This window comes from Dromaius novaehollandiae, chromosome 1, assembly GCF_036370855.1.
Source record: "Dromaius novaehollandiae isolate bDroNov1 chromosome 1, bDroNov1.hap1, whole genome shotgun sequence".
Taxonomy (NCBI): domain Eukaryota; kingdom Metazoa; phylum Chordata; class Aves; order Casuariiformes; family Dromaiidae; genus Dromaius; species Dromaius novaehollandiae.
Window position 1 is genome coordinate 128,277,789 of NC_088098.1, and position 12,025 is coordinate 128,289,813.

At 34.3% G+C, this 12,025-nt stretch overlaps 1 protein-coding gene across 9 annotated transcripts in view; it reads left to right on the forward strand.

Moving 5' to 3' along the window:
* DMD (dystrophin) overlaps window positions 1-12,025 on the forward strand; it is a 1,316,184-nt gene that overhangs the window by 640,569 nt on the left and 663,590 nt on the right. For all 9 annotated transcript variants that reach the window (XM_026096811.2, XM_064497835.1, XM_064497804.1 and 6 more), the window contains one exon: window positions 10,938-11,110. In XM_026096811.2, coding sequence (XP_025952596.2) covers window positions 10,938-11,110 — 173 coding nt within the window. The remainder of the gene's footprint in view (window positions 1-10,937; window positions 11,111-12,025) is intronic.

Below are 12,025 nucleotides of genomic sequence, written 5' to 3' on the forward strand. Positions count from 1 at the left end.
AGCAAACCCATACCTATGCTAGTGTCAGCTTGTATAAAATCAAATCTATTTTTAGTTCATTAATCGTATAAATTTTATTCCTTCCATCTTGCTGGTACATAGATATAGATATATAATATAGAGATGTATTTATGAGCTCTAGCAGATTAGGGTATTTTCAGTTTCCTAGCAAGGCAGTATGGTATGTCCAGTGAAGCATAATAGTGAAGTATTGGGCCAAGGGAAGCATATAACTGATAATAGGACCTTTCACCACTTGTGGCTTAGTTCCAATTGATTAAAGTGCTTCTGAGTACTGAATGTCCCAAATCAATTTATAGAGCACACAACATGCCAATGTTATTGCCATTCTTCATTTAAAATAATCACTCTTGACAGAATGACTCTTAAGCACAAAAAATGTGATAAAACATGTAAATCATGGCTAATGAGCCACCACTTGGCCCTTGTCTATAAACTTCATGTATTCATGCCTAGATTGGTTGGAAGAACAGTGACCTACATCAAGCAATTTACTGGCAGTTGACTTCATATAAATGCTTTTTAGTGCTTTAGAACTGTGCTATCTTTATCTGACCTACATCTATAACTAATCAGTGGTTCACCCATGTATATTTGGTATTATTGGAGTTGACACCAACTTTAATAGTATTGATTACTGAGGTTACAAGCAAGTATTGCCACAGGTTTAATTTAGCTGAACTATTAAATTGTTATGAGATGCATTTGTGGGCACGGCTCCATATGCATCCCAAATAAATCTCTTTCTTACAACAGGCAAATGGATCTTGCACATTCATGGGCTTTGGGAAGGGTATAGTTTTGATCTGAACCTGCTTAATGAATATTTATTTCCTAGTAAAAGCATTCATCGTTGTCATTATCCTGCAGTAAAAATAGAAAAGTAGTGCATAAATTGTTCAGCAGTTGGTTGGGAAAGGTTTGAAATTAAATTGTGGTTGATTTTTATCCCTGACAGATATGCATGAATCAAATTACAGAACTGTCATGAATAGCTCTGTGTTTTAATACTGAGTTTGTGATTTTTTTCTCACTCCCATTCAAAAAGAAGCCATTCTAATTAATCCTTAAAAGGAAAAAGAAATTATTTACAAGATTCTTTCAGTGGTAACTCCTCTGAATATTTTTGCCAAAATTAAAAATGCATATTAAGACTTAAACCTGATTGCTCATTATCCAATAGGATAAATATCAAATACAAAATAAAAATTGCTTATAATAATTGTCAAAGATGATAATTCTAATGCTGGCTTTTTATCAAAGGGATGTAAAATAGCAAAATATGAATCTTTGCAGCAAAAATATCATAATATGTAGCATTTATTAAATTACAATATTTTTATGGGCATATTTGGTAAATCTGCTAAAAGCAACTTAAAGGAATTCTCTTCCTGCTTTCAAGTTTTAGTAAGTGGAACAATTAGATGGAGAAAGCAGGTTGAGTCTTTAAATCTTTATCTTATGAAGTCAGCAATTGCAATGTATACATTATTCTATCTGTATTACCAGCTCTTTTAAATGTTAGGCCATATCCTATCTCTGTTTCATTCATCACCATAAGTAATCACATTATTTAGCAAAGGATTTAAATATTACAGTTCTTTCAAAGATGAAACTCCCACTGATTGTATTGGAAAATACTGTTCATATATTGGGCGATCAGCAAATAAGGTTTAGTGAGATGCTCTCATAATAATAATAGGGCAAATTTTGTTAAAAGCACAAACAGTATTGCATTTCAGTCTGCTGTTGATGATGATTTGCTTCATTTCAATTTGCATGCAAGATGTTTCTTTCACAATACAACTTTATGTAATTTCATCCTAATTCTGTGTTCCTAATCTTTGAGTTCCCCATATTGAATTGGTTGTAATTACAATGGCTTTCATTATGTAATCAAGTGTAAGGAAGACAGCTCAAAGAATTTAACTAATTATCCTGATTGGCAATGGATTTTCCAAAAACTTCCTGATAGTTAAATGAATGTATGAATTTGCATCTGTTCAGCTAAATCTCGCTGAATTTTAGGAAATCAAGTTATATTACTCCTTCTATGTTACAATTTTCCTGTGTGGTGTGCATTTTATGCAAGCTGCTTGTCTTGTTCAAGGCCCAGATTATCTAGTGTGAGATGGATATACTGGAATAAATAAATTAATATGAGAATTAAAACTAACACTAGCTCAGTTTGCTAATGCATAGCAAAAATCAGTGCACTAGAATGAAATGGTCTGGAATTTAGAAAGTCCACTTTGCATTTATAGCTATATGTGAAAAGTGTTTAGCAGAATTTCATATTAAGAAGAATTTCTTTCATAGTATGCCATTACTTGATAATATTAACTCTGAATTCAAAACTTTATTTTCTGAGGCTATTCACTTTATGTAGTTAATGCTGCAAAACTTTAGTAGTGCCCATTCTTTATCCAGCCTTTCCCTTTCTTTCGATCCTCTTCATTTTAGCAGGAACATTATATTCTAGAATATGATTCTACACTGAGGTATAATGTTTTTCAAAGATGTAATATTTTCAATTGTATGGAAAGCCATCTGGTTCTTTGAGAAAGACATTTCCTATGCATATAAGTTTTTGTGTAATCATTCTAACAGTTCCTTTTCTAGTTCATTTTCTTGTGTATAGCCAGTGGGGTCTTTATTTATTTAGTTAAAAACTGGATTGCTTGTTGCTGTTGTTTTTTAAATGCAGATATTTTCCTGCTCTGTTATTTTGGTTTTTTTTCTCTTCTTCCTCTCACGTGTGGTAATTTTTACCCTTTTTCTACTTATAGCTAGTGCACTTTTTTACATACGTTTCTCCTCTGGCTTATTTCAGGATATAGGGAATTTACTGTGAACATTGAACATTTGTGATTCTAACAGCTAGAATACCTTCATAATCTCTTTTCAGTATTGCTTATTAAAGCGATAATAGCCATATCAAATATTATGTATCATACATCTGTACAGATTTTTAAATTGCAAGTAATTTGTGGATTTTTTGTAGCCATTCATGAATAGTAAAAGCTGTGCTGTTGCCAGTTATCATGTCAGTACAAAAGGCATGAAATACTGTAACAAATCTGCTATTCATTTAAGGATAAAGCATCATTCTACACATTTGCTTTGCCAAAAGCATATTTTGAATTTTGTACATTAGAATCCATATCTGGAGTATTTTAAGTGTTTCATACCAAGAAACAACACCTAACATGAAATTCAGAGTGTTTTTCTGCTGTAGCTCAGTAAAATCTAATTAACCTTAACTTAGAACTGAATGTAATTAACTACATTCTCCAACTAGATCTGTCAGTAATGCAGTGCTTGGTGGCTGCTTGGTACACAAATAGCCAAGGAACTGAATTTTTACAGTGTTGTCTTTAGCTGTCAGATAAAGACAAATTCCAGATAGTGAAAATGAACTTGTGTTTGAGCCCCTACCACCCTGATTTCTCTTTCTCAAGAGCAATGAGATGGATCACTCCCCAAAGGCTGCTGTCATTTCAGCTGCTATGATTTTCTATAATCCTTTTTTCTTAGAAATGAAAGTTTTGTGCACGTTTGTTAATCAGGTTAGAGAATCTCCCAAGGCATTTTTGATAACTAGCTGCTTATAGCTATTCTCTTCAACCTGAAAAATGGAAGGTGTATGTGTGTGAGATATGTGGGTTTGTACATACACATATGTACATGCTCTCTTTTTTTTTTCCTTGAGACAATCTTAAGCCATCCAATTGTGAATTTCATTTATAGAAGGACAGTCGTATTATCTTTCTTTGTGTGTAGCCACTGTGTTCTAAGCAAAAGCAAAAAACTGATGTTTATATCAGGAATATCAGGCATAATAGGTCTGTCCACAGGCCACTAATTCTAAACATTTAGGGATATGCCACTTATCAGTTCAAAAGTATATGAATGTATTTAATGTATTTTAATGGTTTAAAAACTGATCTATTTGGTTAGAAAAAGATACAGTTTCAGGCCTAAGTATAGGCACATATGTTACTTTTCAGTGTTTAAAGAAATTATTTGACTACTTCAAAGATGTCAGCTCATTAAGTGGGTCGATGAGATTCACTGATATTCAGACCTACTGAAAAGAAGGCTACTTAGTTTGGGTGTTGAAGTGTTGGAGCCTGGCAATTTTCAACATATCAGTTACATTTTCCCTTGTTTTTCAGATATCCCAAATTTTAGTTACGGATCAGCTTTTGTGAGGATGCTGCTTCTCTGATATTCAAGGAATATAATCTTGGCCAATTTTGAGGTGTTTTATGGATTTATCCCTTCATGACATTTCTTATTTTCAGGTTTAATAATATTGAATACTCTGATCATCTATGGCCTGAGCATGTAAACTCAAGATTTAGGCAGAATTCATTAAGCAACATTGAGTGCAACACAGGTTCTTGTGCTGGGGAAGTTAAAAGCTGTTTGCTGAGTGATGGTCCAGCCGGCTTTAGCACTAGATAGTGGACTGTTGACAAGCGAGGAACACGTTTCTGATCGTGAACGAACCCAGAGACAAGGCTTCTGCGGTTCTCATTTTATTTCTTAAATACTTCTTTCAGTCTGCTAAATGTCTCATTCCTCAGGATGTGTGGATTCAAATCACTAGTTGTAAGGGAGCCTTTATGGAACGAACCCCTGCCTTTTCTAAAGCCTCGGCGGAGTGCCTGACTCCCCATGCGGAGTGAGTGCTCCCTCTACATCTATTTATGAGTACAATAGAACCACAAAAATCCCTCTGCACCCATTATCCTAACAACTGAGAACAACATATTTGTGTTTTTAGAAGTACTCAAGACATGTATCTCCCAGAAAGTACCACTCCGAATACACTTTTGCTAACATAAAAAAGTCAGCAAATCAAACATCTTTAATAACTTCACCATTAAATGATCTAAATGTCTCTGTGGGGACTTTTTGTTGGTTTTTTGTTTTGTTTTGCATGTGACCTGGGAAGAGTTCAGGTTAGTTTAAACTGGTCATGAAATCTGCCCAATTACTGATAGCTTTCTAAGACTAAATGTTTCCGTCTGGTAGTTCCATACATTTGTGCTGCAACTTTATTGTATACCAAATTTTCTACATAGTTGGTAGGATGACCCTTACACTCTCTTGAAAAGTAATATTGTTTGATGCAGTTATTAAATGTGCGAAAAGAAAAGCATGAGCTGTAAATTCGAAAGACTCGAAAATGACAGTCTAGTTTGATTCAAACCAGGAAAAAAGGGTGAGCTTTCAGAAAATTCCAGTAATGCTAAGCAATGGGGCACATGTTGGTAGAGAGGTAAAGTATAAAGCATAGCGAAAGGAATAATTTAAATTACACCTAGATACTGAAGAGTCCTAGATATCATAGTGGACTCTTAGTTGTACATTGCACGTTCAAAAATATTTTCTCAGTGTTCAGTTGTATCCAGAAAGCAACTGTTACTCTGTAGTAAAAGTTAGAAAATGGTATTCAAAATAGAAGAGTTTCTCAGTAAGCACTACGGCTTTGCTGTGTAGGTTGTGTTTAATTCTAAAAGTATGTAAGGTAATTAGAAAGTATGTAAAATAATTTTAAAAGATTCAGAGAAGGACAAATGAAAAGTCAGAGCCATGTAAACAAGACCTATATGAGAAAAGACTAAACTGAGATATTTAAAGAGGTAAGAATAATTGGTGTTATGACAAAGGCCTATAGAAGAATGAAAGATGGGGGGGGGGTCATTCATGAGACTGCTTTTTTTAAAATAATGCTGGCACAGTAAGATATTTGGTTAAATTAAGAGAGGCTTATTGGTTATGAACGGAATTAGGTATTGAGTTAGTTGGTCTCTAGAATTCACACTGTATTGTTACTGAAGTTGTTTGACATTCCCTACATAAAACTTCAGATATTTAAAACTACAGTAGATTTTAATCAACAGGACTGACATTTCTTCTGCTGAGTGTGTGTCTTACACTTCTTCTGTTTCATTTTTGTATAAATGTTGAGCAATATATTTATTCCATTCCATTCTAGGAAACATGAATAGTGAAAAAAACATTGTTTGCCGAGTTTAACTGAAACCATCAAAAGATATACTCTTCTTAATTCTCATTTCCTAGGGACAAGAAATTTGACACTGTGTGTGGGGGTTTTTTTTTGTTTTTGTTTTGTTTTTTTGTGCGAGGTTTATGCTTTTTACCATCCCAGTGAAATTAATGTCCAATTTTGATTTGGCCTCTGCCAAATCATCATTTTCACATTCTCTATATGGATTTGCTCCTTGCAGGTTACCCAGGTCTCCCACAGCTCCAAGTAATGACTGGATTATTCATGTCCAGTATAGTCACAGAACCTCAGCATGCTCCACTCTGGATTATGGGGCTCAGGCTTTTTTCCCTAGTGATTGCTCCAGGGTGAATAGGTTTGTGAGCTGAGGAGTAAAGAGAAATGGAAGGACAGGAAATGTAAATGCTGACATTCAAAATTTATGATTTTTTAGCTTTTCTGCTGTACTGTGGAACGTAAAGCTTTTTATTTTTTCAAAAATATGTTTAGAGCATTAGCTTTGGGTTAGCTGGATAATATGCACAAATACTAAGGCGCATAACAGAAAACAAATTTCTTGGTCCATGGCTTAAATTCCTATGGTACAGAAATTGTATTTCTAGATACTTACTGTAGTGGTAAACTTCTTACTGCCTGAATATCATGTTGTATGGGCCTCTATCAGAGACAGAACACATGGCAGAAGATAATGAATCCAAACAGAATTATCATAGTATTTGATAAATCCAGTTTTCTAGTGTTTTGTTGCTTTAGGAATGGCAATAATGTGGAAAAATCTGCTGTCATTATAAACCTTTAACTTTTGATTAGTTAACAATTATGTCTTAAAGTGCTATTTTAAAAAAAAATTATGACTTATTTCTTACCTCTCTTGAATTGTAACTGCTGAAATTGTTTCCATGTCTTCCTTAGAACATTAGAGTTAAAATTGATATTTTCTAGCCTTTCTAAAGTTGTCATGGTCATTTTCAGGTTTAAAATACCAAGTACAATACTCTTTCTCATATTATTTACTTTGTACAAAAAGCATGCAAGTTAACAGATTTAGGGCTGGGAAGTCTTCCCAAAGATCGTGTTTTGGAATGATGAATAGAAATGGGAGGTAACAGAATCCTCAAGCCACTGTCTCTTTTTAACAATTTCATTGACTTTGTGCAGCTGGCTTAATTCTTGTTTGCTTTCACTTTGCTTGCTAAATTCCAAGCATAGCACTATTCATTTCATGATTGATTCATCCAAGAATTGTCTGGTGTAGAATAGGTAAAAAGCAAATTCCATTTAAAAGATCAAGCACAAAAACAAGCACAAAACCAAAAATCTCTGATCTTCTATTCAGTAATACTAGTAAACCATAAAGATGAAAGGCAAAATCTTGAGCAAAATCAAGTTTTCCTAAGTAAAAATACCATTTAAACACCTTTTAAATATTACAGTTTATGATTACTAGGCTCATCACATAGTTTGCCTTTCTGATGTTACCTGAATATCTTTTTTAAAGGTATTATTGGAAATTTTTAGCCCTTAAAAATGTTACAAAGGGAAACGACTCAAACTATTACAGAAGAACTTTTTTCTTTTTACCTGTGAAACATGTTTTCACAAGAATGTTCTCTGGAGTTCAGCTTATATAGGTGAGATTACAACAATGAGCAGAAATTTGCAGGATCAGACCTTCATTTGATCCTTTTGGTACTTTGTTGATGCATATCCTTCATATTAGGTGAGCTGAAGGACACTGAACAAGCAAAGTTATTCTTTTTTATATGGTTGTAGATAAAGCAGATGAAAACATGTTTCAGCATACTTTTCTTCAAAATTGAATTGGGTAGCTGTGTTTCTGTCTCTGGGAGAAACTAATAAAAGGCAATTGTACTTTTCATCTACATTACCAAACATAAACTATATATCTGAGACGCACTTAAAATTTTTAGCAGAGATGTGGGGAAGGCATATCAATGTGATGGAATATTGTGCTTCTCAATGCTTAGTACAGCTTTTATTTTATTTTAATGATACTTCCATTGGATGCTGTGTATATTGATTGAATTGTGTTGCACCTAAATTACTACTGCGTTCTTATAACTTTCCACCCATGGGAAAAAATACATGAATATTCAGTGCACAGTTTCCGTATCATTCTGAAATCACATGAAAGAGTGCTAGGGCACTCTTTGGATAGATTCATTTGCAATAACAAGAATAGCAGTAGATCAAGGAAGAGTCCACTTACACTAAAGGTCTTTGAGCTGTTTCTGGTACATTATAACCTCCAAAATCTGTCCTGTATTACTTCAAATCTGACGCCTGCTCTTTATGAATGACGGAAAGACAGTCTTTTTTTTGTGCATGGTGAGATAGAATCATCAAATTCTAGCCACAGGGTTGAACCAGACTGTCAGTGTGTTAGAGGGCATTTTTAATTTTCTTTCTTTGTTTGGCTTTCTACCACTCATTTTTCTGCTTACTGCAAAATAGCCAAACATCCTTTGATCCCTGCCTCCTTTCAAAAGTGCTGGTAATATGAAAGAGCTGTTCACATACAAACTAACAATTTGTACCTCTCATAACTCCGTCAAATCAGCATTCTCCCTTATCTCTGCTGCTGCAGATCTGTGTGCAGCAACTGAAGAATATTTTTGTGTTTAACAAGACTAAGAATCATTGGTCAGTTGTTCTTGCAAGTTCTCAGCTTGTAGTCAGTCTGAGGCTTACATATTTAAGAAGAAATGAGGAACAGAACCGGAGTAGAAGAGTTACAGGTAATGGCTTTTGAAAAGATTGTTGGAGAACAGCTGAATACGTAGATATTTATCCCAAGAGCATCCCTTACTCTGTACAACACTTTCAATGAGACATGTGCATGCATGCGTTAATATTTCATTAAAAAGTGGAAATGCTAAGAAATTACTAAATGCTGTGACTTTGATGGAGTAAGGACATACTTATTTTTAAGCTGCTGTTTGAATCTGTCTGTCTCAAGAACTATCTGAGACTTTTAGTGACTCAGTGGCATCTTGGCCCCTTTTTTATAATTTGGTCCACATTTTTATGAGCTTTTTTTGCACCATCCAAATTAGTGTTTCACAAGCACAAATTGTGGTATCTGTTAACTTTTCATTAGAGTGAAGGGGAGAATCCAACGTAACCATCTTTAGAGAAAGAAAGTGTAGCTTTAGACTAGAAACAGATTGGTGCAGTCATCAATCCAAAAGATTTTACAATTCTTTCATGACTTTTTTCGTTTTATTCAGGCAATAAGACGTGTAAGGGGAATTGATCATTATAAGAAATAATGGCCAGGGCTTTTCAAAAGAAGGGACTTCATTTCACTGAAGAAAGTTTTTTGATTTGGCTGAAGGAAATGAGCAAACGTGACACACTTCTGTTTAAGTGGATGTCTTGACTGGTTTGGAAGAGACTATTTTCCTTCTAAACACAAATACCACAGAGAGAAAAACAGAATCCCAAAAAGCAACGCAACATGCATCATGTGCCCTGGGGCACGGGGACTCATAGCTACCATTTACAAGAAACAGAAATGAAAGGTTTGAAGAATTAATGATTAAAATACATTTCAGAAGCGTTTCAGAATGTTGTGTTTCTTCTCCGGTAATGCTGCATATTATGTATATTACTAGGACTTTAACATTGTAAAGAAACAACAGCTGTATAAATCAGTTACACAAATGGGGCATGTTTTTCCTGCAAAATCCGTTCTTATTTCTCTGTTTCAATATTCATAATTCGAGGCTGAAAGGTAAGCTTATGTAACTCACGCTTTTTGGTTGATATTTGTGTTTTATTTCTGGTAAAGGACAAGGAAGTCACAGAAAGTACCAAATTATGGCAGTTCAGATGATAGACTGAAAGGCGACAGGAAGTCCTCTGATTGAGGATTTCATTTCATCAGTATAGATTCACAGGGAGGAAATCTGTGCTCATGGCGTTTTGTTACATTTAATGCTTTTATCTTTAAGTCAGCACACAGTTTATGGCAATATCTTTGCTCAGTGTTGGGTTTTCTAAATAATTCAGTTATTCAGATTATTCTGAAAGATTAAGTAGAGAGGGTTAACCCCCCAAGTTCACCAAGCGGGAATACACAGCATATTTACATTGTGCTTTACAGAACGTAAAGAAAAACTGTATAACTCAGTCATGGAACTGAATGGAGTGATAGATGGCTATTTAATGGCCATTGACAATGTATAGCATTCCAAATGCTTTCGTGTATTTTACAGATGTTGAGGACCCAGAGTAAATTAAGTTTTTCTTCCTCTTGGTTCCCCAACACACAGCCTTGTGCAGCCAGTAGGTATACTGTGAAGTATTTTATCTTTTTGTGAAACATAAAGAACTGAACTTTACTAAGAATGGAGCACTACAGGTAGGATGGTAAGTGCTGGGCTGTGAATATGCAGTCAAAGACAAACCTAGTGATACCTGATAAAATATTTTTTCATGCTTTTACTTTGATACCTGTGTAATATGTGCTGAAACAAGTATCAAAGAGGAGCATAAACAACAAAATAATTAAAGACCACTCTTAAAAATGAGTCTGTAAAATGGGATTTTGTTTTATTTACTTAAGAAGAAGTGAGGTTAAAACAGCCGTAAACTTGGCATAGGTTATTTCCCGGGAAATTAATGACTGACTTAAGTTAATGGCTCTTTGTTTTTCCTCCAGCCATCACCTTTTCCTATAGTTTATTAAATTTCCAAGAAAAGATGGACATTCAATCATTATTACGTGGTTATGGCAAAACTGTTATTATTGTCAAATATATTGTTTATTTTACATTTTTCCCCTCTTTCTTTTGTTCATAAGCAACAGCTGATGTTTCGTTTTCTCTTCTGAAATCTTGTATTACAGAGCATTAAAGATAGCCTGGGGAGATTGTTGGGTCATATAGAGGTTATTCACAGCAAGAAGATACCAGCTTTGCAAAGTGCTACACTGGGGGAGGCGACCAAGATACAGGAAAAGCTGACTCAGCTGAATTTCCAATGGGAGAAAGTTAACCAGATGTACAAGGACCGACAGGCGTAAGTAACTTAAAAAGATTTTTTTTTCTGATGACACGTATTAGTGTTTGGCTTACTGTTTGTGATTGTTTCCTCATCTCCTTGTGGAAATACCTCTTGCAGTCACAAACCATACTTTTGTATAACTAAGCACTAGAACATTGATAGAGAATTGTAATTTAAGTTTTGAGCATTTTTGTAAAATTGAAAATGTTTTGATTGTCACTTGCATTGAACCCAAAACCTGGCATGGTATTGCATTTGTATTCCTGTGTTTTTAAAAATGGCATAGCTTTTACCCTGAGATAATGTTAAGTTAGTTACTCTTTTACACCTGTACACAGCACTATTGGTTTAAAAATCTGAACCTGTGATGGCTGCATCCAAATAAAATCCCAAGTAACAGTAGAGGATATACTGGTTCCAGGAGCAGTTCTCACTTCATGTCTAAGGCACAGCCAGAATTCTTAGTAATTCTGACTCCAGCGTGAACTTTTGTAAGTCTCCTTTGTGTATTAGACATTATAAGGTAAGGCAAGACAGTAAAGAAGTATGAAAAGGCATTAAAAGGATAATAAATACAGCAGTGATCTCTTACAATAGAATATGGTATTTTTGTTGACTATGTATTAGTATTTTTCTCTTAGTGTATTATTTGTATTATTTGTGATTTTTGAATTGTATTAGGATGCAAAAAGTAGCCAGAACTATTTTAATGATTCAAGCATGGCTTGTGTTAGTAGCATAACAGAGACTAGCAATCCAGTCATTTATTTATACCCTAAAGATATTTGATGTTTAAAACTTCTCTCATCCTGCAAAAAATGCCTAGATTTATATCCTATAATTGCTCTTTTAATTTTTAAGTAGATGATATGTCAGATGTTAATGGCAGTGACACAGAAATTTAGGGGATATACTATGTTTTTTCTGTGG